Here is a 26,837-nt window from a genome sequence, read left to right on the forward strand (position 1 = left end):
CACACAACAGCACATTTGGGCACTTCCCGTGGCTTTACTTAACATGGCCTCTTGCATAGTTCAGAGGCTTATTCCATAATCAAACCCCTTGAGTTTAACACTTAGCATGGTTTAACATGGCTATGCATATTGAACATGTCAAGGTGGTTTCACAAGAAGTGGATTTGCCGTTTCAGGTTTCTTGCACCAACTCTACTTCTCAGAAGTGTGTACTTAGTCAAGGGACTTTGATTTTTTTTCACTGCACATGAGTTTGTAAAAATCAGAGCAGCTAACATTGGCCATGCCTGAGAGGCTTGCTGATATCAATATCACCATCACCATCATCACCATCATTGTCACAACAAGGGAGACTTGTTAGCATTAAAAGCACAAAAAATACACCAAAACCACACTTTGGAAGGTGACACTCTCTCAACTTCAGAAGCTGACTCAAATCACATCATCACCACACTATCCTTGTCGAAGCAAGGGACAATTGTTAGCATTAAAAGCATCAAAAATACACAGAAAAGGCACGTTAAAATGCACTTTAAAATACAGTTTAAAAAATACAACTTAAAAATGCACTTTAAAAATACAGCTTTAAAATGCACTTTAAAATACAGTTTAAAAAATACACCTTAAAAATGCACTTTAAAAATACAGCTTTAAAATGCACTTTAAAATACAGTTTAAAAATACACCTTAAAAATGCACTTTAAAAATACAGCTTAAAATGCACTTTAAAATACAGTTTAAAAATACACCTTAAAAATGCACTTTAAAAATACAGCTTAAAATGCACTTTAAAATACAGTTTAAAAAATACAGCTTAAAATGCACTTTAAAAATACAGCTTAAAATGCACTTTAAAATACAGTTTAAAAATACACCTTAAAAATGCACTTTAAAAATACAGCTTTAAAATGCACTTTAAAATACAGTTTAAAAATACAGCTTAAAATGCACTTTAAAAATACAGTTTAAAAAACACATACAGTACTTCCTCCTTCTCCTTCTCTTCCTCTTCATCCTCCTCCTCCTCCTCCTCATCCCTGGCACCAAAAAAGGGCAAAGGAAATGGCCCTTTCCTTTCCCCTCTGGCTGCAGCCCAGCCCAACAGAGGAGGAACTCCTCCTCCTGAGTCTGGCTGGCCAATGGGGGCAGACTGGGGCTGGAACAGCCCCGCCCCCTGCCAGCCCTCACAGTCTCAGGCCTGGAGGACCCAGCCTCAGGAGGAGGAAGTCCTCCTCATTAGCCCTGCGCGCAGCTCTGCAAGGGCCAGCAAAGGCAACCTCATCCACCCGGGACAAGGAGGAAACCGTGCAGGGACGCCCCCTAGTGGTCAAAACCCGGGATTGTCCCGCCCCCAGCCGGCTTATGGCAACCCTAGGCTGGCACAAAGTGTCGTTCTGTATCCCCGCTAAGTGAAAGAAAGAAGTGGGCAGCATGAGCTTTCATAGGCTTCAGTCTACTTCCCTAAATGCATCTGAAGAAGTAGCCTGAAGTCTATGAAAACTCATGCTGCCAATTTCTTTCTTTCAGTTAATCTCAAAGGTGCTACAAGATCTCTCTACATATTAAGCCTGTTTTAAACCATCTATCTGTGTAAATTTGGATAAAATCATTTAGACACAAAATTATTTAGATCTTTGATTAGAAAACCATGTTTTTAATTTGGTTACTGGAACAGAGCGAGCAGAAAAATGTAAGGAGGCAGCTCCATGTGCTCTGAGATAGAGTTTCACTTTATACTGTTTTCTGCTTTTAACATGCTTTTCAGTTCTCTCTTTTCTATTACAATATCACTTGAATAGAACTAGCATCAGTGCCAGTAGAGTCACATACAACAACTCCCATATCCTTGAATAGTGCATTAGTTCTGCTCCTTCAAGTGTCAAAGTCCAAAACCATTTAAATGTCACCACTTGCATCCTGAATTCAGACTGGAAGTATATTGGCAGCCAGTGCAATTCCTATAAAAGGAGTGGTATATGTTTTCTGTAAAATGTTTTTATCATGAGTCTGGCTGCTATGCATTGGAATAGTTGAAGCTTCTGCATTGTCTTCAAGGACCACATATATCACTTTATAGTAGTCTAATCAATATGTTTGCAGTGCATGAACTACTGAAGCTGGATTTTTTTTGTCCAGGAAAGGCTGTAGTAGGCAGACTAGTCAAAGCCGACCCAAGGTTCCAAAGTAATGTCTCCTCTTGCTGACAGCTGCTAACCAGGGTCTGCCAACAGTATTTTCCCCCAGCATGTAATACCTGGCCATTTAATGCACGATTAAATGACCTTCAAGAACAGGGATGCACGTAGTTCCTCCCAAACCTATTAAGAGCCCTATCACTAGACTGTGCAGCCCTAGTTCTAGCAGCACATTGTCAGCAAAGTTGTCTTCAGTTTAAAAATTGGCTGCTGTGACAACTGGCAAAAGGGTCATAATTTTACTTTAAAATAAGACATAGGGACTGTACACATTGTTTTAAAGTGAAACTGACCTTTTGTTGTTATTGTTGTTGTTGTTTCAACCACACCAGAGAAATTTAGTGATGCAGCAGCAGATGGGGCAAAGACCTGCATAAATGTCAGTGGGGTGGGAGGAACAATGTGATTCAGAGACCATGAGTTGCCCAGGCCTGAATTTTCTGGAGATGCCATGGATCTTATGACCTTGGGATCATCTGAATATTAAATATATGCTTGTCACCAAGCTATATCACTCCTTTGTCATTGTGCTGCATATTCTCTCTATAGGTATTGTTAATAGAATTATTAAGAATGGTCCAAAACACACTGCAGAAATAATCCACTTTGAGACCACTTTAACTGCCCTGGCTCAATGCTAGGTTATTCTAGGACCTGTAGCTTTGTGAGACATTTAGCCTTCTCTATCAGAAAGCCATGATGTCACAATAAACTACAATTCCCAGGATTCCCTAGCACTGAGCCAGGACAGTTAAAGCAGTCTCAAACTGGATTATTTCTGCAGTGTGTTTTGAACCAACATTAGCTACAAAAAGAATCCGTAAATTTAACTCATGTAAGGACAATATGTGCACAGTTGAAGTCAGTGTGACTGCTGCTTCTTTTGCTTCTGTATGAAACATGTGAAGCATTATGACAAATCTAGGACCATAGAGGTGGTCTTTCTTTTGTATTTTATGTCTCTGTTATTGTCACATATGTTGTAAAATACAAGAGTGTCATGATACCAAGTAGGGAAAAAAAATACCCTGTTAATGAGGTTGGAACTGCAGGATGCAGTGCTGTGGCAGAGAAAAGGAAAATAAGACATTAGGATAAGTTGTTCTAGTTGTTCTCATAGGCAAAAGGGATTAAATATTCATGTTACATTTCCAGCAACAGTGCAACATTTAAGTTACTGTATAGTATTGGCCAATATTTTCTTGGTGTTATATTATTGCTGCTGTTATCTTTTCTCATGAAATGAATTTCCAGTGCTGTTCTATATTGCTCAAATTGGTTAGGTGCCTGAGTCCAAACCTCAGATCTGAACACCTCTGAAGTTTTAGAACTTCAGAAGTACCTCTGTATGAGCTTTTGATTCAAAGTTGCCTGCTATCTCTGTAATAAGATGAATTGGTTTTAAACATAACAGAGTGCTCGAGGTGTTCATTTCTGGACCCAGATACTGACTCCATGTTTCAGGAGCTTCTCTGCCCTAGATCAAAGCTATAGCACTTTTTATTCTGCAGTTGCCAGCAGGCACATGTGTGCAAAAGATCCAATTGTTGAAGGATTAGTGATATAAGAAGTTTCTAAATTATTTCCTCCCCCCATCAATAAAATTTTTCCAATAGATTCAGGGCAGAGCCCCAAGCAAACAAAATATACAGCAAAAATAAATATTTTTAATATTTAATGAAGACATTCTTAAACAAGTGTGAATTTTACTTATACTACATGTATAAGTACATGTGTGTGAATGTAATCGGTGTACTGTTTTAATGCTTTGATATTTTTAGTGTTTTATTGAAATGTTTTAAACTATGCTGTGTTTTTAACTGTTGTGTTTTAAAACTATTTAATTCTTCTTTAAATTTTTAAATTAATATTTTAGTTGTATCCTGTTTATATTATTGCAAGCTGCCTTGAATCCCATTTTGGGGAAAGATGGGATAAAAATCCAAATAAATAAATAAATAAATAAAATCATAGAATCATAGAGTTAGAAGAGACCACAAGGGCCATCCACTCCAACCCCCTGCCATGCAGGAACTCTCAATCAAAGCATGCCTGACAGAGGGCCATCTAGTCTCTGTTTAAAGACCTCCAAGGAAGGAGACTCCACTACACTCCAAGGGAGTGTGTTCCACTGTCGAACAGCCCTTACTGTCAGGAAGTTCCTCCTAATGTTGAGGTGGAATCTCTTTTCCTGCAGCTTGCATCCTTTGCTCCTGGTCCTGTTCTCTGGAGCAGCAGAAAACAAGCTTCCTCCCTCTTCAAAATGACATCCTTTCAAATATTTAAACAGGGCTATCATATCACCTCTTAACCCTCTCTTCTCCAGGCTAAACATCCCCAGCTTCCTAAGTCTTTCTTCATAAGGCATGATTTCCAGATCTTCACCATTTTGCTTGCCCTCCTTTGGACATGCTCCAGTTTCTCAATATCCTTTTTGAATTGTGGCACCCAGAACTGGACACAGTATTCTAGGTGGGGCCTGACCAAAGCAGAATAGAGTGGCACTATTACTTTCCTTGATCTAGACAATATACTTCTATTGATGCAGCCTAAAATCGCATTGGCCTTGTTAGCTGCTGCATCACACTGTTGACTCATGTTCAACTTGTGGTCTACTTGGACTCCCAGATCCCTTTCACATGTAGTCTCCTTAAGCCAAGTGTCCCCCATCCTATATCTATGTGTTTTGTTTTTCCGCCCTAAGTGTAGTACCTTACATTTCTCCATATTGAATTTCATTTTGTTAGCTTTGGCCCAGTTTTCTAATCTGTTAAGGTCATTTTGAATTTTGATTCTTAGCTATTCCTCCTAATTTGGTGTCATCTGCAGATATGATAACTATGCCCCCAATTGTGTCATCCAAGTCATTGGTAAAGATGTTGAATAGCACTGGACCCAGGACAGAAGCCTGTGGGACCCCACCGATCACTTTCCCCCAGGATGAAAAGGAGCCCCTAGGCCCAAACCGACAGGCCAAAATAAAGCTGCTTCAGGTCACTTGGAGGTATGCTGTTTAAATAGTGCATGCGTCCTAAGAGGCCAGAAGCTGTGCCAAAGCTATGCTCCAGTCCAATTATGAAGGTCATATCTATTTAAATGTATTTAAATGATAGCAGATAATCAAAGCCCTTCACTGTCCTCATTTCCTTCAAGGCTGGAATTTCAGATTAATTAAAAACTTTTTCATTGCCTTTTTCTCTAATCCAGGGGAAAAAGCTAATGTTGGGCTAGCTGTATTCATCTGAAACCTGCCATTAATAATGTAGAATTCATTAGCTTAGAAGTGGTGTGCAGTTACATATGTACCATTACCCCTGTTCAGGTTTCTCAATAGCACCTAAACATGAGTGGCTAGGAGATGCAACACAGCTCTGTCCCCTCCATCCCAGTTCTCATCATGCTGCTACTTGAAAGAAGCAAGAAAGAACATTGCCATTCCACTTGTAAAGGAATGACTTTGGTAGCTTTGTGATAGAGAACCCAGATTTTTCAGAAAGAGAACACCTGAAAGAGTTCCTTCATCAGATGGAAAACTTGTTATAGCATTGATCATAGCTTTAATCTACAAGATTCAGAATGTCATTTTTGCATGTCTTTAATAGTTTCTCCAAAATACAGTGAAGATCATAACAGTGTTATTAATAGTAACCTAGAATTGTTTCTAGGCCAGGAGGACAAAACCTGCTGGGAAAGTTATGTGCAGTAAAGTGCTGTTGTTTTTGCATTCTCTCATTCACATCAGTGTGTCTTATTTGGGAAAGCTTCCCGGATGGATTGTGCCTTTAGATTCTATAAATGTAATATAGCCCAGGAAATGCAATTGGATTGAAAGAAAATTAACCTCACTTCAGTGCCATTGAAACCACTGAGGCAGTGGGATTGAATGTGTGACTAATTTCCCCTGGATCCAACGCACAGTATATTGCTTGTATTTCCCTCTACCTGATTATAATTTATTATGTTTCATACACTGCACACATTAAGATCATCCACTGTGTACTTTTTTTGAATGACATTTGCAAGCAGGATTGAAAGATAAATGGTTATTTGATTTGCATTAGACCCATCCCAAAATTTTTGTAAGGTGGGAGCAGTAGAAACAAAGTTCTTCTTTGTTGAGAGAACTGAGGAAACTATGGGAGGTGGAATCCAATAACATTGGAAGGGCAGGATATTCTGCTTCTCTGCTCTAAATGCAAGATATGAAAATGAAATACAGGTTTTTTTAAAACGAAAATTGAAAAATAGAATTGGTATTTGGATTTGACACATTTAAATAATAGTTCAGAAAGGAATTGCCTTCTCTTTCTGCCTGTCTTCAAAATACAAAAGTTTCAAATGAAAAAATAAAGTATATTACCAAAATATAGGACATATGTGTGATTTGAATTTCTGTGAGGAAGGCAGGACATTGCAAGTATCACATATTTAGCTATTGCTTTCTATAAATCTTTCGCAAGTGCATATGTACAGTGAAAGTTTTTGTAACAGGGTGTGGGAAGTACTTGTAGGTAGCAGGCAGTGTGTTTGTGCCACAGTGCACATGCATGGTGGGGAAGCAACAACAACAATAAAATAGCCAGCAGCATGGCTTGATGCCACACTGTACAGTTGGGCTGTGCATATTTGTCCTGCCTTCTTAGCAGGCAGTGTGGGCAGTGGGGTTTGAACCGCTTTTGGAAAAAGCAGGAATGAGCTGCTTTTTCCTGCCCATCTGCTCTGGCCTTGGGTCTTATATGAGCATCAGATGGTATAACATAGGGTAAATATCAAGTGCAGGCATTCAGAGGTGACTGGTGGAGCCTTTGCTGTGAGGCAGCAGGTTTTATGCCTGTTTATGCTGTTTTAGGTCACAGGTAAGCTCTCCTGGGGAATAGATCTCTAGGTGGAATAAGGTCCAGCACACTTCTGCGATATGGAGCAGTTGCAAGTGGAGCATGCATAAAACTGACAGAGGATTCACTTCCCCCATGGTGCTGGATTCACCAGCTATCCTTGCAGGTGTGACTCTTGCTTCTGATCTCCACTGCATCTTGTAACATAAAAAGAGTTCACTCAGGAGGGCAGACCTGTGAACTTCCATTGCAAATTGAGCTTATACAATTCTTCATGAGAGAAATGCTTGAGCATTCTCTTTGAATGGTAGACCCTGAGGTATAGTGGGTGAGTGTGTGTGTGTTTGTGTTTGTGTGTGTGCTTTTCTGGCAGCTTGCCCTACCAATAGGTAGATTGAGGCAGCTGCCTCAAGTGGCAGATTTGGGCTGTCATGAAGGAGCAGCAAATTGTAAACTGATGTCATGTATTTTTACTGCCAGCGAGAGCAGTATATGTGGGATTAATGTTTATACTTGACTACAAGTCAACATCATGTATAAGTCAAGGGCAGGCAGCCTTGTCTCTTTGCCATGTCTTCCTCCTCCTCCTCTGCCATATCATTCACTTTTGAGAAGACTAGGGGTCTTTGACGGGCAGGCAGCCTTGTGAGGAGGAGGAGGAGGACGAGGAAAAGAGACAAGGCAACCCACCCACTGCATTGTCCTCCTCAACCTCTGCCATGTCGTTCTCCTTTGAGTGGCAAAGCTGCATGCCAGGCAAAGTCCCCAAGCCACTCATTGGTGAATGACACTGCAGAGGATGAGGAGGACAATGTGGTGGGCTGGTTGTCTTGCCTCTTTCCCCTGTCTTCTTCCTCCTCCTCTGCCATGATGTCATTCACTTTCAAGCTGCCTGGGGGCTTCCATTGTCCTAATGGCTGGCAGGAGGGAGAGGAGGACTAGGCAGAGACAAGGATGGCCGCCTGGCAAAGCCCCTGGCCACTTGGCAGAGGAGGAGAGACAATGCAGCTTGGCTGCATGCTCTGTGGTGCCAGTCTGAGATTGTAGTCCAGCCTGGAAAGAGGCCCAGGCCTCCTCCTGGCTTCATGTAAAGACAGGCCCAAGAAGGCCTCTGCAGGCAGTATTGGCGTACTCTGGAGGACTTTTGGGGATCCAGGAGCAATGGGCCTGGGACTCATATGTGGAGCCCGGGAATGAAGGAGGACTTTGTGGGGGAACTCCGCTTGCCTGTTTTGAGACCATTTTTTTTTACTTGTTGTATTTTGCTTATCCTCCCCTCCCAATTCCTTCAAGCCCTCATAGTTGATTTGCATCAGTCTTTGATATTGTGAGCTGCTTTGACTTCTCACGCAGCCATTAGGGACAATGAGACCTGAGGTCCCACTGTTTTGGCTATCTATGGGGAGGCAGACCTGGAACGTATCCCCCTCGGATCCCCACTGTATTACTGTATTGCCTTGTGTATAAGTCTACCCAGAATTTTGGAGCTCATTCTGGAGCATAAATTTCTCGACTTATAGTTGAGTATATATGGTATGTGCCTCAGATGCCAAAGTAACTTAGTTGACATTGAGTTCTACACATGTTGAATTGAGGGGTGGTGGTCATTCATCCTGCCATCTGAAGCAGGAAATCATCTTGACCCAGACCTGACAATTCATCAGCTGAATTTGGCTGCATTTTAAGTACTCATTATTGTGAATAAGAAATTTACCAGGCTTTTGTCTGAGAAAATATTCATAAGGATTGAGTTGCATGAATGCTAAATTATGGCCAAGTAATTAGTTGGTTGTTTTTCTTTTCATCTTGTGCTATCAATTTTTTTTAAGATTTCATTTTAAATTCTATTCTCTATTTGTGCTTATGAAAAAGGGAATGGAGGGTAATTCTTTTTTTTAAAAAATGATGTAATTAATCTAAGATGAAAGTGTGTCATGCCAAAAACATGCTAAATTGGTCATAATCAAAGTTCAGAAGCTGCCTTTCCTGCATAAGCATTTGTATTTTAAGGAGTTTCCCTCTAGAGATCTTGTTACCCTCTTAATTGGTAATTTGCCACATCTATACTACTGTCTAACTTTAGGGATGCTTCTTTTCTTGATCAAGATCATAACTTAGAAGGAAGCTTTGAAGATTCATAGCAGTGTTTTTTTGTTCTAGGCAACATTTTTCTGTGACTGTGAAGATCAATATTTGGGTGGTCTCTGTGAAGAATTCAATGCCTGTAAAAGCAGCTCTTGCCAAAACAAAGGAACCTGCATAGATGTTATAGAAAAACATGATGGAAACCACTTCACCTGCACATGCCTCCCTGGTACGTTTTGGGTTATGCTTGGAATCACGTACCTCTATGCTATGTCTTTTTTGCTTTGTAGAAGGAAGTCCTGCACAACATTTGTATTTAGTGCAGAGGCTGCTTTGAGGGCAGCAAATTCTTCTTTTGTTTTAAGGCTATCTCAGCTGCTCTGAGTTGTACAGCAACTGTCCCAATGCTGGTCTCTATCCTTGATATGTTGCGAAGCTGCCTCTTGGCAATGGATCTGCCAGCTACATCTGTTCCCAACACCCCTTGTATCTGACAGATCAGAGAAAACTAATAGAAGAACATTGTTTATATGTGTATAGAGATCATAATTGCATATTAATTTGCAGGCATCAGTGTATACTCCACTTGGAATGAGGATGCAGCTAAGGCAGTACACGATGCCATTTCTTTCAGTAATATCCTAAGAAGTAATATAGACTAAGCCTGATCTGGCTATTTTAATATAAATGGGAAAGGGAATGAGAACAGATTTAGCCCATAAGTTCTGCTTCCTTGCTGACACATGAAGCTGTATTTATTTATTTATTTATTTATCATTTATTTATTTATTTGAAGAATATTTGTCCTACTCCTGAAACAAAAAATATGTCCAAAATGGATTACAAAAAAGACCACTTAGTCAGTCCCTTCCCTCAGGCTTGCAATCTAAAAGACACACAAGATAATATATATTGGGAAGGAAAGCGGGGTGGGGGAAGCATGTGCTGACTGAAATAATTTGCCCAAATGCATGAGAGAATATCTGTTCTGGAAATTATTGTACTGAAGTTCTCAGTATGTTCTGACACATGGCATTATTGGCTGATACACTCTTTTCAGTCTTGCTCCCCTTATGTTTCTTCTTTCCTGATGTTTTCTGCTTCTTCTTCTGACAAGAAGGACAGTTTCTCAGCAACCCTTCTAGGAGCATTTGGAGGAAGGAAGGAAGGAAGGAAGGAAGGAAGGAAGGAAGGAAGGAGAAATTACATCTGCAAAAATCTGCAGAAATTTGCAAACTAGGATGGGAATAAGTCAGCTCAGCAGGCAAGACTGGTATGGTCAAGCATTAGCCATACAAAACATGGGCAGTAGCCAGAGATTATGGGAATTATAGTGCAATATCGGGAATTATAATCCAGCATCTGGAGAAATACTGGTTGCCCATCTCTTCCTGCAGTTGAGAATACTCTTCTGTCTTTTGAACTGACTATGCTGAATCAAGGGTCCACATTCAGTGCAATGGAGCAGTGGAAGTACAAAGTTGCCATTTGTTTATGTGACAAATATTCCATATCCTTTAGGGTTGGTGATCCTCCATTGTACTTCAGCTTCTTTCACATCTAGATAGTAAATACATAAATTAACTTTTCCAGCCTGAATTCTGATAAAAGCACTGCTGTCCAAAAGCTGTGACCTCTTTGGGCTCATAGATTTTCATCTTCTATATTTAATATAAATATGCAAATGTATCTGCATATATCCTTAACAAGAAAGATATGTAAATATGGTTAAGTAATGCTTTAAATTCTATTAACAGCAAAGTACATTGGAGAAGATAAATTAGTCTGTAATTCAGCTTGGAGTAAAGCTACTTCGATAAGCTTTAGAGACAAGGTCATAGTGAGTGAAGTCTACTCATTTAATAGAAATAAATACCTGTATAGATAAGTCGTATCATTGTCCAGGACTTGAGAGGGGAATAGAAATACATCTGACTCACTGGAAGTAGGTTTTTAGTTTGCCCTAAAATTATTGCTTGTGAAGAACATGTAAAAAAAGGTAAAATCTCTATTTTTAAAAGAGCCTTTGCAGTCATTGGTAATGTTGACATTGAAGTTCTTCTTAACTAAGCAAAACTTTGAGGGCTCATAAAAATTGCTTCAAAATGAGGGGTGAGCTATTCAAGGCTTATTCTTTCCCATTTGGCTCCTAATCTGAATGCTCAAAGAGGAAGTTTGGTGTTTCCCTGACATATATGATCACCATACATGTCTCAGAACTATCCCTCCCTAGCTGTCAAATTCCTGCACTCTTTCCTTGTCACTTGCATTGGTGTGGTTGTGATGGAAGAGGCAAAAAGGAGGCTTCTTCTTCCTTCCCTTGATTTTTAAGAGTACTGAAGGGTCAAGGACTCATTCAGACATTTGAGGTCAACAAGAAAAAGCAAAATAGAAAAGCCGGTCAGCCACAGTGCAAGAGTAAAATCTGATTCATTTAAAAGACAGAATGGAAATGCTTTACCGCCTAAATGTGATTACAAGAGAGCATTTGATGAATGGATTTCCAGAGATGTGGCTACAACTGAGAAGGAACAGTTCCATGTTGTCATCCATCTAAACCAGGAATAGGGAAGGCAGTCTGAGTAGAGACTGAGAAAGACCTGAGTGGCTGGACAAGTTCATATGGAAACAGCTGTTCCTGTTGTGAACCCCACTTCATTTAAGATTTCAAAAGCCACAACAAGCCATAAGCATTGTGAGTTGTTTGAGAAAGCACACTAACTTATAAAATACTACTTTCATATTAAAAATTAAACGATTTGTTCCTTTTAATACTGTATATAGCATAGATAATGTTTTCACAAAGCTGACAGTGAATTGTCAAAATTCTGATATTAATTGCTTCAAATTACTATAAAAGGAAGATTACAAGTTTTGATAGAAGCAGATTATCTTCAGCAAACATGAATAGCATGGATGTATGAGTCATGCTTACCAGATCCTTTTAGATCAGCTTTTTCCAAACCAGCACCCTCTGATCTTGCTAAACTACAGTTTCTATGATCCACAGTCAGTGTGGCAGTTGATGATGGGAGTATTAGGAGATTATTGCATGCCATTCACCCGATCCAGGCATGGGCTGAGAATGGGCTTGAATGGGCAAGAATGAGTGTGGTCACACAGCAAAACGCCACCAATGCCGCCAGAAGACTACAAGTCGTCCCCCAGCTGCACTTTTCCCACTGATTTTGAAGGATGGAAGCTTGATGGTGGCTTCTTGTTATGTCTAAACTGGACAGATTAGAATAAGGTTTAAGTAGACTTTGGAGGAAAGTTGTTGTTGTATGCCTTCAAGTCATTTCTGAACTATAGTGACCCTAAGATGAACCTATAATGGGGTTTTCTTGGCAAGATTTGTTCAGAGGGGTTTTTACCGTTTTTTGAGGCTGACTTGCCCAAGGTCACCCAATAGTTCTCTATGGGTGAATGGGAATTTGAATACTGTATCCAGTGTCGTAGTCCAGTGCTCAAACCATTACACCAAGCTAGCTCTCTGAGAAGGAAAGCCCAGAGCCTAAACCACAATCAGAGGTTGGCTTTCCCTCCTGCCATAGTTGTATCTACCCTCTGTGTTAGATTCACTCATAATAAATCATATAAGTCCAAGTTTTGCTTGTCTAATGCCTAGAAGACAGGCAGAATTAATTAATTAATTAATGGTTTTGCAATTAAGTTAGAACAACATCTGCTAGTGCTGTGAGAACGGTTGCTTATAAAATAGTGTTCTTTTGTCATTGCAGATGTACATTGATATGTTTTGTTTTCATTGGAAGGCACTGACACTGATCCTCTTCCTGTTAATTACTGAAGATAACTATCTTACGAGATCAATATTCCAGGATTCTGTTTAAATGCTAGAATGTCCCTTCTAGTAATAAATTTCTTAGTAAAATTCTTCCCCATCTCTCTCTCTCTCTCTCTCTCTCTCTTCTTCCTCTCTTCCCCTTTAAAAAATGATTCTGTCATGATGAAGGGTATACTGGAGAACTGTGTCAATCAGAAATTGACTACTGCATTCAACAGCCCTGTCAAAATGGAGGTACCTGCCACTCCAGCATCAGTGGATTTACTTGCCAGTGTCCAGAAGGTGAGCAACAAACTTTGAAGGTGTAAGTTCTACAGCAGCTGCCTAAGGACATTGTTTCTGCTTTGTCTGCTTGTTGGTTCAGATATACTTGTTGTTGCGTGTGCCTCTGCATTTGTACTTATGTGTACAACCATGCTTGAACTGGATGTGTTGGCATGCAGCCATTCATCATTCAGACAACTAGTTGTGTGAACTGATAAGTGCTTCCCTGGGTAATATGGATATGTAGTCATGAGATAAATGAGCTCATGCCTGAGAGATATTGCCAGAATTACCACAGATACTATGAATGTATGTATTAGTGTGTCTCTACTAGCATTTATTTATACTGCTCATGTGCTGCTGTGCCTGTTATTGCAAGTATATAATGACTCTGCTTGTTTAGCTGCTGTCCATGACAGCAGTGCCCAAGGGTCATTCTGTAAATATCATCTTCCTACATATATGTCAAAGATATTAAGATGTGTCAAATGAGAATGTTGTATGATGGCTGGAAGCATATTTCTTGTAGCTTGTTTCTGCCTGGAGGTGCTTGTTGTGTAACTTGATTGCTCCTAAATTTATGGAAACTTTCAATAATAAAACATTCACATTAGTCATCCTTACTAAAATGTTGGTTCATAATGGAGCTCAGGGCAAATGACAGTTCCTCTTGCCAGTCTCTTCTTGTTACCTTTCCCACCATTATTTCTTATATACCTAGGCTGTGTTGTATATAGAGATGTTTCTCATACCATATACAGACTTAACAATCAACGTTCATTTGTATTTAGTGCAGCACTGGGTTTGTATCTTTTCTTAGTGTACACTATTATAATGGGTGACCCATTTAACAGTTATGTTGAGACCTATAAACAGACACAATGTCAGCAGTTTAAATCTGACATTTTGAATATTTTTGTGCCTCTTCCATCCCCCATGAATACATAAATAGTAACAGCATTCAGTGAGACAATCAGATATTGGGACTCAGCCAAATCTGAACTGGCTTCCTAAAAGTACCCTGTGAAAATCCATGCTAGCCAAATGTAAGCCTTAAAAGAAAATAATAACATTGGCTAAATATATGGACAGAAACAGGGCAGGTGGGTCTGCTCACCAAATGGGTCATCTCTTATATTAGTTTATAGTTCTTGCTCTAATTTTGCTTGAAGAAAGTGTCATCAGCACCCCTCCTCAATTTACTGTGACTTCTATATAGGAAAGATGTGGGAAAACCTCCAGTCCCCCAGAATTTTTTCAATCTGGGCTTTCCTAGATAGCTATGCCATCTTCCCCATAGCACCATAACTATATGGTTTCCCAATTGTAGCATAGCTCTCCCATATTGGAAAAAGTTGAAGTGCCTGGTTACTATCAGTAGGGGCTTTCCATTAAAATATGGTAGTGATTTTGGTCCTTAACTTTTTGCCTTTGGCACCATCAGCCATTGGAATGCATCCCCCAGAACTTAAGCTGAACAAGGTCAGCACTTCATACAGTGCTTTGTAGCAATCAATTTAGGGAAGTTATTAGAGCATAAACAGTAGCTGCTATGTCTATCCAAAAATAGTTATAGCTCATGAACACATGGAAGGGATAAAGGGCAGCCATCGCTTCTGAGGCAACCTGGACTTCAAGTACTGGATCAAAGAGAAGTCAAAGCTATAAATGCCTTTCTCAAGCAGAGTGCAACAACCTTTAGAACAGGCTATATATCCAAACCCCAGATATAAGACAACTATAAGTCCCCCATTTTTGTTGGAAATCAGCCTCAGTTTATTAGCCCTCATCTGTCCCATTACCAATTTCTGTTTCTAGCTGAGTACCTGTACTGTGTCAGCAGAAACAGAGAACATGGAGAAAGAGAGCAGAGTGTCATCTGTGAGCTGGTACCTCATTCTGAATTCTTTGATGATCTGACCCAGTGGCTTCTGACATACATTAAATAGCATGGCGGAGAAGATAGAGATGTCTAGAGAGAATATCATACCTGTTATTTATGATGAAACAACAGGTATTAACTGAATTAACCAAATGCTAATGCTTCAGTTTCTCTCTCTTTTAATCCAATCAGTCAATCAATCAGAATGTATTAGTCCACCAACCATTTACCCCTTATGACAATGATTTTTCTCTTGCACACAATCACCTTCTCCATTTACTGCCTTTATTCTGAGGAAAGATTGCAGGGAGAGTGAAGTTAAAACATAGATACATCACTATGTTTGTGTGATAGTACTTGGAAAGTTGCATATTAAATTGCATATACTGCATTTTTAGACTGTTCTCCCAGGAGGTCCTTGCCCAGTTTCCTTTCCCCCACTGTGCTTAATTGTTTCTATGTGATAAAAAAAAAGTCTACATGCTCTGAAATGCAAATATAGCTCACTGGGGAGAAATAACCCATGAGCTAATATATACTTAAATGCTAAAGCCCCAAAGTCTGGGTGAAAGAATGGACCTAAAATAAAATAAACAAAGGATGCTGAAAGTACATAAATTTGTGACAAAGGAAAATGAGGAGGAAAGTGTAAATTGGGCTGTCAGTTACTGGGGATGAATCAATAGGGTGGTGTCTGCATGGGCAAAGGTACTCCATAAGCAGCCTGGAGTAACCTCACCCTAGAGTTGCTCCAACCTCCCTGCTGTTACCTGGGACCCTCAACTCTGATGCCAGGCAGCTGATCTCATGGGTGTATTACAGTGCTGTCCACTTCTGGCATGCCTCATTCAATCTGAGGTCAGAACAAGGTGCCGAATGTGGATCACGTAGTTGGGTGCCATGTTTCTGGCCTCTGAGTGATGCATGGCAGCTGTAGTGGGTGGTCCAACGGGATACATTTCACACAGCTGCCCAGTGTGCACAGAGGGCTCCAGATCTTCTAAAAAGATCTGAAGCAGGGAGTTTTTTTTACTTCATTTAAAAACCTTGGGTTTGGTGCTGAATGGACCATTGTCATCCAGACTGTTCACACCAGACTCAGGATTGGACCCTGCATCATCCAGACTCCATTCCAAGAGGCTGGGGGAGCTTTTTTTTATTTGGGCTGTGCAGACAGGGATGCAGACTTCCTTGACATATTGCCTAAAGGGAGACTTGACAAAGCAATGTTGGAAGTTTTTAATTACTTTGGGCAAGTTTCTTTTCAGAAATGGCATCTAAGGCCTGATCAGTGCATGATGAGCAAGCAGGACTAATTTATTTATTTATTTGTTGTTGTTTTTCTTCCTTTCCTGCCTTTCTCCCTGAAGGGACCCAAGGCAGCTCACAAATAAAAATTCTAAAAACATATCACAATGAAACAAATAAAACTTCAGCTAAAAACAACATAAAATTACAAACATTAAAACCACAATAAAATCACAATACCCGTCCCATGTAAAACACATCCCCTGATTACACATTAAAAGCCTACCTGAACAGGCTTTTTTAAAAAAAGAAAAATAGACCTGAGAGTCTAGCCTTAGATTTTAAAAGAAATATTAAATATGTGGTAAGGAAAAAAATTAAAAAGAGCTAATAAAGAACTCTTTTATAAAATGGTCCATTTGCATAATAAAGATGACTTCTGTAATTCAGGGTGCCAAACCTTTGAGCTGGGGTTCTCCAGCAATTAAAATAGAGAAGACGTTTGAGAGCATTGGAGAAAGAGTGATAAAAAGAACCCATAAAACTGTCTCTCACATATAGCAGCTGATGACTAAAAGACTTGAGAAATTCCTATTGAATGTCATGTTTCAACGGTAGAATATATTAAGGAGAGTAGCTATGTTCATTTCACTTCAAATTTTTCTTTTGATTTCTAGAGTTCTATATTTGACCTCTAAGCTGAGTTGGGCTGAAGTACTGAATGGAACTTCAGTTTTCGTTTCCCATCTATCACATTTGATCATTCTTAGTCAAAACTAATGACATATGTCCTTGTCAAAGTGGATGAGACAATTTACAGGGAAGTTAACAGTGTTATTTCACAGACAATTGGAATAAAGAAACACTCTAAAGGATGCCATTGGGTTTGAGCATTCAAGCATTCTCTTGCTTTTCTAAATTTCAAATTCTTTTCTGTAATTTGTTCTCCATGGTCCAAAATACACTGCAGAAATAATCCAGTTTGAGAGTGCTTTAACTGCCCTGGCTCAGTGCTAGGGAATCTTGTGAGTTGTAATTTATTGTAGTACCAGAGCTTTCTGACAGAGAAGGCTAAATGTCTTCAATAGTTCTCAGAGTTTCCTAGCATTGAGCCAGGGCAGTCAAAGTGGTCTCAAACTGGGATTATTTCTGTTGTGTATTTTGGACCCATGTGGGTTTAAAATGAAGCCTCTTTTGTATCTATCAGAGTGCTAATTGGTCTTACTTCAAGTAGACCAACTGAAGTCAGTGGAACTATACTTGTGGCTACCAAGTCTCATCCACTTCAGTGAGTCTACTCTAGATAACTTTGGATTTAGTCCAGAATTTCTACAGAATTTCTTTGGTTATTGATGTGGATATTGATGTTGATGTGACCCCTTCATAGTGCTGGCTCATAAAACTATATGAGAAGCCAGCACTGTCTACAATATTGAATTACAGGGTGGAGTTGATTGTGTTACCATATCCCAGCTTCAGATATGCCTTACTTCATGCCTGTCTCCATGGCCCGATGTTACTGCCTTATTTCCAGAAACAAGATACCTGGTGTTGGTCTGTAGAGTAAGCTATTTAGTCCCTCTGAAACTCCCTTCTATAGAAGGCTAGGCTGGCTCTCTCCCAGTTTTCCCTTCACTGACAGGCAAAGAAGTTTCTTTTTAAGCAGGTTTTTAATGTATAAGTAAAGGGGCTTTTATTGTTCATGTTTTATTTATCATTTACACTTTGGGTTGTTTCTAAAATTATTTTGGTGTGTTTTATGGGGTGATTTTAATTGCTTTTAAATTTTATTGTAAATGTTGCTAACATACTGTTTCTGGAAGCCACTTCAGGTCCCACTCTCGGAGAAAAGCGACATATAAATGAAATAAAGAGCAAACCAGGTTAGAGACTAGGGAAGCAGTACAGCAGGGTCAAGGCCTACTGGGTGTTAAAGATGATACCAGATGGAGAGTTTCCAGAAGCTAAGATCAAACAGTCCAAAAAGGAAATAGCCAGCAGAAATAAACTAAAACAGGGTAAGACAATTACAAGATGCAACAAGGCACAGTGCAGGATCATTCAGTTCCAAAAACTGGGGTTGGGTATTACCCCCCTCCCCCCAAAAAAGCACCCTTGTTGTCAGCACTGACCTTTGGTTATTCAACAATTTATATGCTGCTGCTGTCAAGTACAGTACATAAGACTCAGCCTTACGTCTCCTTGCAATCAGACACCTGTTCACATGGAGACCATTTGCTTTCATAAAGACCTCCTTTAGAGCCACATACTTCATATAAGGACATATTTCATCTAGCTGGAGCCTTTATTTTCCTCTGCCACGGACAGGAAAGTGGTTTAAAACACATCTGATTGCCGTATCACTACTGAAGTTCTAACCTATGAAAGTAGGAAAGTACTGTTGTACTGTTCAATCAAAAGCCCTAGCAGAAAATAACAATCCAGTTTTGAAGTATTTGTACCTTCAACAAGGTCTGACACATTCAACTAAAATATTTTTTAGTTTTGAAAATTTTGCTCTGCTCTTCAGAATTTCATTAGCTGGTTGCAAAATTAATCAAGACATGAGATACATCTTGAGCCTTCTGTTCAGTCATGGGAAATGAACCTTTGTTCCCTTTGTTTCAACTTGCAGTGTTCCTGTAAGCTCACTAAAGACAATAGTGAATAAATTTGCATAATGCACTTTATTTTGCTTATTATTTGCTATATTTAAGACTCCCCCTTTCTCTTTTATCTAATTACTACTTTTATTTTGTATCTTTTATTATATAAGCTTTTGGACTAGGTTCATGAAGGCTGGATTCAAATCCATACTTGAATGGTTAAGGTCACAGAATTAAATAGGATCATATATTGATTATTTATTAGTAGCAGCCAAACTGGTCTCAGCTCGACTCTGAAAAGATTTAAAGGGGATATCTGTGATGGCCTGGTATAATAAGGTGCAACAGTTACCTTTGATTGAAAAATTAACTCATAACCTTCAAATGGCTAAAGGAAAAAAATGTAATTTGAGTGGCTGTATAGACAGCTACTAAGGGATGGCGCAATGCCTCCCCTTTCCTAGCCAGATCGGGGCTGTGGCAACTGCACGCTGTGGCTCCGATCCGGCCTTTCCAGGACATAATAGCTGTGATGCCATGGCGCTGCAACTATACAGTGTTCCTTTGCCACTGCGCCATCCAGACACAGTGCCGGAGGAGCGCTGTTATGCCAAATGCTGTGTGGAGTGGTGTGTGGTGTCACAGCACTGGGGGGGACAGAGTCAGGGCGTGCGTCATGTGGATGTGATGCCCCAACTCTGCTCCCAGAGTTGGCCAGTCTGAAGAGCCCCTGAGTATGATTTAGGAACTGTTTTGATGAATATATTGGGGAGGAGGAAGATAATGCTGGACTTTCAGAGGCATTCAAATATTTTTGGTTGGCTCTGTGAAGACACTTTGGACATCTTTAAATTATATATCTTATGGTTGTGTACTTGTAATATGAAATGTAACTTTGTGTACTACTGTCTCTTTTGGGGAAAATGTTTATAATAAAAAATAATGGATTTTTTAAAAAAATGCAACACCATTATAGAGATTAAGAAAAATAAGACTATCTATGCTTACTTGAGATCACTGGAGGAAAGATGGGATAGTTTTGATGTTTAGAAGTCTTCTCTGTGAACTAAATTTTCTAGATTTCCTTCTTTTTCTCTGTGGTAAAAAACATGTTCCACTGTCTCATGTCAATACTCATAAAGGAGCATGAAGCAGCACATGATGTTAGTCATGTTAGTTTTTATCAGCATATAAATGAATCTTGTATCTCCGTTAAGACTAAATAGGAGAAAGCACTTAAACTGATATTCTTCCTCTGCCATTTATTTGTCCTCCACTATACAGGAGGGTACATACCTGTAATTTTAAAAGTGACTAAAAAGATTAAACTACAACAGAAGATATTCCTTCTCACATTACAGTACAAATGTAACACTTTTGTAGTATAGTACTAGAGCAATAATTTGAAAACTATCAAGATCAAGCTTGGATATGTTATGTTTTGGACTGTAACTTGCAGAATCTCCTAGCCAGTATGGCAACTAACCAAAAAAGTAACTTTTCCAAGCGCTAGTTCTGCTCCTCTCCCATCACATACTTGGTGAATGCATGGAAATAAGGTGTCTTCACTTCTTTTTAGGATACTTGGGACCATCTTGTGAAGAAAAAGTTGACCACTGTGCTTCGCTTCCATGCCAGAACAATGGAACCTGTTATTCAGATCGGCTTTCCTATTCTTGCAGTTGTAGTGCAGGATTCACTGGACCTACCTGTGCCCAGCTGATTGATTTCTGTGCTCTGAATCCTTGTGCCCATGGCATTTGTCGTAGTGTTGGAACAAGTTACAAATGTCTCTGTATCCCAGGTAAGTACTCTTACCAGATCACCCTAGCTTCTGTGTATGTAAGTTAAAATTAGTTCCTTTTCTCTTTTTAGTACTGGTTGAAAAGAGATTGCTTTGAACAAACTATAATGATAGCCATTGAAATAGTTTATACTTAATCAGAAATTTCAAAATGAACATTTTGAACATGTAAATTGTTTTCCAGATGGTTCATTATGTATCTGATGTGAACTTATAATAACAAAACTCTAGGATGCTCATTTTAGAGTGATGCACTAAAGCTTTTAATGCTATAAAATTAAGTAGCTGTGAGAAATTTTGAATTAGTTTTTTAGGAGAATAGATAGCTGGATCTATTTAGTGTTGAATTCTATGTATGTTGAATTCTGTTTTCCAAATATTATGTTATATTTTACACCACAGCTTCCTTGCACAGGGTAGGTTTCATAATCATTACACTTGAGTGTTTTTTACATTGTTATGAACACATCATTTGAAGGTGGTAGAAAGCTATTGGGTGGATCTAGATTCAGTCAAAATCAAAAATTTGATTAAATGTGAACTAAGTTAAGCCAAGTCAAACATGTCCCTTCTGATTTCATTGGGACCTACACACCTTGGCTTTAGGGGAAATTTTTCCTCCCTCCTTCATCCACCAGTGACAATCAGTTAAAACTGAACATATGGCGCCCTGGTGGCACAGTGGTTAAATGCCTGTACTGCAGCCATTCACTCAAAACCACAAGGTTGCGAGTTCAAGACCAACAAAAAGGGCCCAAGCTCGACTCAGGCTTGCATCCTTCCGAGGTCGCTAAAATGAGTACCCAGACTGTTGGGGGCAAATTAGCTTACTTGCTAATTAGCTTACTTGCTGTTCACCGCTATGATCTTTGGAATAACATAATATTTGGAAAACAGAATTCAACATACATAAATAAAAAAACACAAATATATACATAGGTTTTGCATTTCTATTGCTATTCACCTACACAACCTGCTTATTTTTAGCTATAAAGATATGTTCCTAGGCATTTTACTCCATCCATCTGATGATGCACACTAAGGGACAGTACAGACTGGCACAATACGGTGGCTTCAGGGCAGTGTGGGGGTGTGGTATTCAGACGGGGCGTGCCCCCACACTGCTGGGAAGCCACATATATGCAGAGGCTTCATGGTGCTGTGGCAGCATGGCATTTAGTCACTGCACGCTGCCACAGCATTGCATAGCCCTGGGGGACAGGAAAAGCTGCCGCAAAAAGGAGTGGCAATTTGCCTCTTCTTTCTTGTGGCAGCAAAACGCTGGAGTGGAGCCACAGTGGGCAGTTGCCACAGGATCCACTAAGCTTTTTCAGGGGCAGTGTGACACTGTCCCTTTGGGGCGGTCTGTTTCACCCATTAGTCTATGAAAGTTTATGCTACCAACTTCTTTCTCTCAGGCATGTTACAGACGGGCCAATGAGGCGCCGTCATTACACGCGAGGGGCGGTGCTTCCTGACGCGCCTTGCCCCCATGCGTAATGAGTACATCAAAATGGCGGTGCCGCATACAGATGGGCGCCGCCATTTTGATGTCGCGGACGCCTTGCGGCACCTCTTCCGGGGCACAGGAAGAAGCGCCATTTTGGCGCTTCTTTCTTGCTGCGCCCGGGAACAGTGCAGTTTGGCTGCTGCGGTTCCCGGATGGAGCAACCAGCAGCGGCGTGAGACCGCCCGTTTTGGGCAGTCTGTAACGCGCCTAAGTCTCAAAGATGCTACAAGATCCTATTATAATGTAGAGTAGATATAAATAAATAATCAATAAATAACTTTATTTATATACCGCCCTTTGAAACATCAGGGCGGTTAACAGCAATATTCAATACAATTTATAAAAACAATACCATTAAAACAGTAATAAAAGAACTTGTGCCAGATCACAAACAACTGACAGAGGGGGGAAGAGGACTCTCAGGGCAAAGAATCAGGGGTAAGCCTGCTTGAAAAAGAATGTTTTTAGCCCCTTCTTAAATTGGGCCAGGGAGGTTGCTGAACGGAGCTCGATGGGCAGCAAGTTCCAGAGGGTGGGGGCCGAGATGGAAAAGGCCCTTCTAGTGGTGTTAACCAATCTAGCCTCCGGAACTCTTAACAAATGCTGCCCGGTGGATCTGAGTGTGCAGGGCGGATTGTACGGAGAGAGGCGGTCCTTTAAGTACCCTGGGCCCAAGCCATTTAGGGCTTTATAGGTTATAACCAACACCTTGTATTGCGCCCGGAAGCGAATAGGCAGCCAATGTAGGTCTTTTAAGACCGGTGTTATATGACTGGTCCTAGATGTATTAGTGACCAGTCTTGCTGCCATATTCTGCACTAATTGCAGCTTCCGGGTATGGTACAAGGGTTGCCCCATGTAGAGCGCATTGCAGAAATCCAACCGAGAGGTTACCAGAGCGTGTACCACTGTTTCTAGGCCCCCCTGCCTCAGGTAGGGACGCAGCTGGCGTATCCGCCGAAGCTGATAACAGGTGCTCCTGACCGTCGCGTCCACCTGAGATGTAAGGTGGAGCGACGAGTTGAGGAGCACCCCCAGACTGCGTACAGAGTCCCTCATGGGAAGCGTGATCCCATTCAGGACAGGTGGAACCACCGCCATCCCTGGGCCAGGAGAACCTATCACAAGTACTTCCGTTTTCTCTGGATTCAAGCTGAATCTGTTTTCCCTCATCCAGCCCATTACCGACTCCAGACAGGCCACGAGAGGAGAGATGCCATCCCCGGTCACTGCATCAGTTGGAGACATAGAGAAAATTATTTGGGTGTCATCAGCGTACTGATAACCCCGTGCCCCATGTTTCCGGATGATCTCTCCCAGCGGTTTCATGTAAATGTTGAAAAGCATGGGAGACAGAATGGCTCCTTGAGGGACCCCAGATGTTAGGGGTCTCTTGTCGGAGCACACGTCTCCCAGCTGCACCATCTGGAACCTCCCAGAGAGGTAGGACCGGAACCACTGGAGCGCAGTGCCCCCGACTCCCACCTCTACCAGGCGCTCCAGAAGGATACCATGGTCTATGGTATCGAAAGCCGCTGAGATGTCCAAGAGCACCAACAGGGACACGCTACCCCTGTCAATGCCCAGACGGAGGTCATCGACCAAAGCGACCATGGCAGTCTCAACCCCGTAACCCGCGCGAAAGCCGGTTTGAAATGGGTCTAGATAATCCGTTTCATCCAGGATCGATTGGAGCTGGATCGCAACCGCCCTCTCGATCACCTTACCCAAAAATGGCAACAGCTATACAGGCCGATAATTATTATGGATCAAGGGGGTCAAGGGAGGGCTTTTTTAATAAAGGTCTTACAGTGGCCAATTTTAAATTCGAAGGAAATTGCCCATCCCTGAAAGATGTATTAATAATCCGGTGTAACATTGAAGTTACCACCGGTCCCCCCTGAGCCGCCAGCCATGAGGGACAGGGATCGAGAGAGCAGGTCGTCTTCCTAACACTCCTAAGGATCCTGTCCACATCCTCGGTACTTACAGACTCAAAGTGATCCAGTTTAACCAAGTCCACGGAAGCTCTGGACGCCTCTACTCTGGTTTCTGCTCTAATACTGGCATCCAGACCTTCGCTTATCCGAGAGATTTTATCCGCGAAGAAGTTGTTAAATCGGTCACAGCAGGCCTTGGAAGGTTCAAGGATCTGGTTCAGGGCAGGAGGGAGCTGAGTTAGCTCCCTCACAACCCTGAACAACTCTGCTGGACGCGACTCCGCGGACGCGACACGTGCACCACAGAACGAGTTCTTAGCTGCACGTATCGCCTCTCCATAGTCCTTCAAAAGATGGTCTAGGAGAGTCTGGTCGGATAAGCGCTGGTGTTTCCGCCAGCGGTGCTCTAGCCGTCGCAGAACCCGCTTCCTTGCCCGGAGATCATCCGTATACCAGGGCTTCCTTTTGGAAGCAGGTCTGAGAGGGCACTTGGGAGCGATACTGTGTATAGCCCTGGAAAGATTGGTATCCCAGATACCAGTCAGGGCATCAACAGAGTCGCCGTCGGTTCTAACCGTATACCCCTCTAGGGCTTCTTGGAACCTTTTGGGTTCCATCAGCCTTCGAGGGTGGACCATTTTAATAGGTCCGCCACCCCCGGGGAGGATCTGGGTAGAAGCCTTGATTTTTGCCTCCACCAGGAAATGATCCGTCCATGACAAGGGGGAAATATTCGATATTTCCGCCCACGGAATTTCCATGTCCGTACAAAAGACCAAATCAAGTGTGTTACCCGCAGAATGCGTAGGCCCTGAGACCAGTTGTGACAGGCCCATGGCTGTCATGGTCTCCATGAATTCTCGAGCCGCACCGGATGGAACATAGTTGGCCGCGAGGGAGATGTTGAAGTCTCCCAGGACTAAAAGCCTGGGGGACTCCAGCATCAGCTCCAAGACCAACTGTGTCAGCTCGTTAAGGGAGTCTGTTAGCGCACGGGGTGGCCGATAGACCAACAGAATCCCTAGACTGTCTCTGGCCTTCAGGGTCAGGTAAATACACTCAATATAGGACGTTTGACGCACATGGTTCCTGGTTAGAGACAAGGTGTTCTTATGCACCAAGGCAACACCCCCTCCCCGCCCACCTAACCTGGTCTGGTCCTTCACTGAGAACCCGGCAGGTAGGGCCTGAGCCCATACAGCTTCTCCCTCAGACCCAAGCCAAGTCTCAGTAATGCAAACCAGGTCACAGTTGTTATCCTCAAGCAGGTCATATATTATATGGGTTTTGTTTTTAATAGACCTGGCATTGCACAGGAGCAGAGACAGGGTTTGTGGTACGGTTGGAGCGACCCTCAGGTCTCTTTGGCTAGGGGAGGGACAGGAAGGCGGAATAGATATTAAGCATCGATCTCGCCTTCCCCTGTAACGCTGGTCCACTCTCCTACCACCATACCTCCCCTTGCCCCACACTACCTCAATAGGAGCCCCGTCCAAACATGAAGAGTTACCCTCTACCTCCCCAGCCAAAACATTCCCCGAGTCCATATCCCCCCTCCCCCTGTAGCACCATGGAAAGGGCAGAGAGAAGACACTTCAGTCATTCTCTGCCCCATTCGGCACAGGAACACCTCCCTTGCCCTCACTCCGCCGCTGAAAATGCGCAGCTGCGGAGATGCAGAGTCCAACAGCAGTCCGTAGGCGGCTCCCCTGGGACGGTGTGCAGATGCGCACCTCCGACAACCCGGGGAAGGCCGCCCGGCAGCAGTCGCAGCTCCAGCAGCAGTGTGCCCGGTAGAGAGCGGAGGGGGCGTGGCGTAGAAGGCCCGGCAACCCGGCTTTTATGCGCACCTCTCTCACTGGTGCGCCTCTCCCTAGCCTTCCCCCCAGGTGTCCTCAATGTGGCTTTCTCCGGCCGCCGCGGGAAATGCTGAGATGGAGGCAAAGTCCAACTACCAGTCCATGGGCGGCTCCCCCGGGACGGTGCGCAGATGCGCACCTCCGACAACCTGGGGAAGGCCGCCCGGCAGCAGTCACAGCTCCAGCAGCGGTGTGCCCGGTAGAAAACGGAGGGGGCTCTTGCAAGCAGGCCTTAAGAGATGCCTCTCTCACAGGCACAGCCTCCTCACAGCTGAGCAGCAGAGTCTGGTGGTGGTCTGAGGCTTTTACCTGCAAGCAGGCCTTAAGAAATGCCTCTCTCACAGGCACAGCCCCCTCACAGCTGAGCTAGTTCCCAGTGTAGTTAAAATATGTAAAACTTGGAGAGTTGTATTTTGGATCAATACAAGAGGACTGGTGATGAGATGTGCTTGAATAATTTGTATACATGCCAGATGCACCCATGAAAGAATCAGTTTTAAACCTATGACAGCCTAAGATTCAGATGTAAACCTATATTACATCTTGGTATCCATGGGGGATCCGTTCTGGATCCGCCCTCCCTGCCCCCAATACCAAATCCTGCAGATGCTCAAGCCTGCGTTGCCCCCAGTGGTGGCACTTGCATGTGGCCGCACTGCCATTGGGGACAACGGAACGCAATGGGAGTGTGGCAGCTTGCCTATCCCTAATGGAGGCGTGGTCACATGCACAGATGAATAAAACAAAAATTGTATTGCCAAATGTGTGCAGAACATTGGCAATAGCAATGAGTTAGATGGGTGG

General features: G+C 42.0%; 1 protein-coding gene across 1 annotated transcript in view; it reads left to right on the forward strand.

Annotated features, from left to right (window-relative positions):
- The window catches only part of DNER (delta/notch like EGF repeat containing), a 190,536-nt gene that overhangs the window by 123,088 nt on the left and 40,611 nt on the right, over positions 1 to 26,837 (forward strand). Inside the window, exons 6-8 of the mRNA XM_089509155.1 lie at positions 9,191 to 9,344; positions 13,089 to 13,202; positions 20,500 to 20,724. Of these exons, the coding sequence (XP_089365281.1) occupies positions 9,191 to 9,344; positions 13,089 to 13,202; positions 20,500 to 20,724 (493 nt within the window). The remainder of the gene's footprint in view (positions 1 to 9,190; positions 9,345 to 13,088; positions 13,203 to 20,499; positions 20,725 to 26,837) is intronic.

The sequence above is a fragment of the Sceloporus occidentalis genome, unplaced genomic scaffold (assembly GCF_023333645.1).
Source record: "Sceloporus occidentalis isolate IW3139 unplaced genomic scaffold, rSceOcc1.0.p SCAF_2, whole genome shotgun sequence".
Taxonomy (NCBI): domain Eukaryota; kingdom Metazoa; phylum Chordata; class Lepidosauria; order Squamata; family Phrynosomatidae; genus Sceloporus; species Sceloporus occidentalis.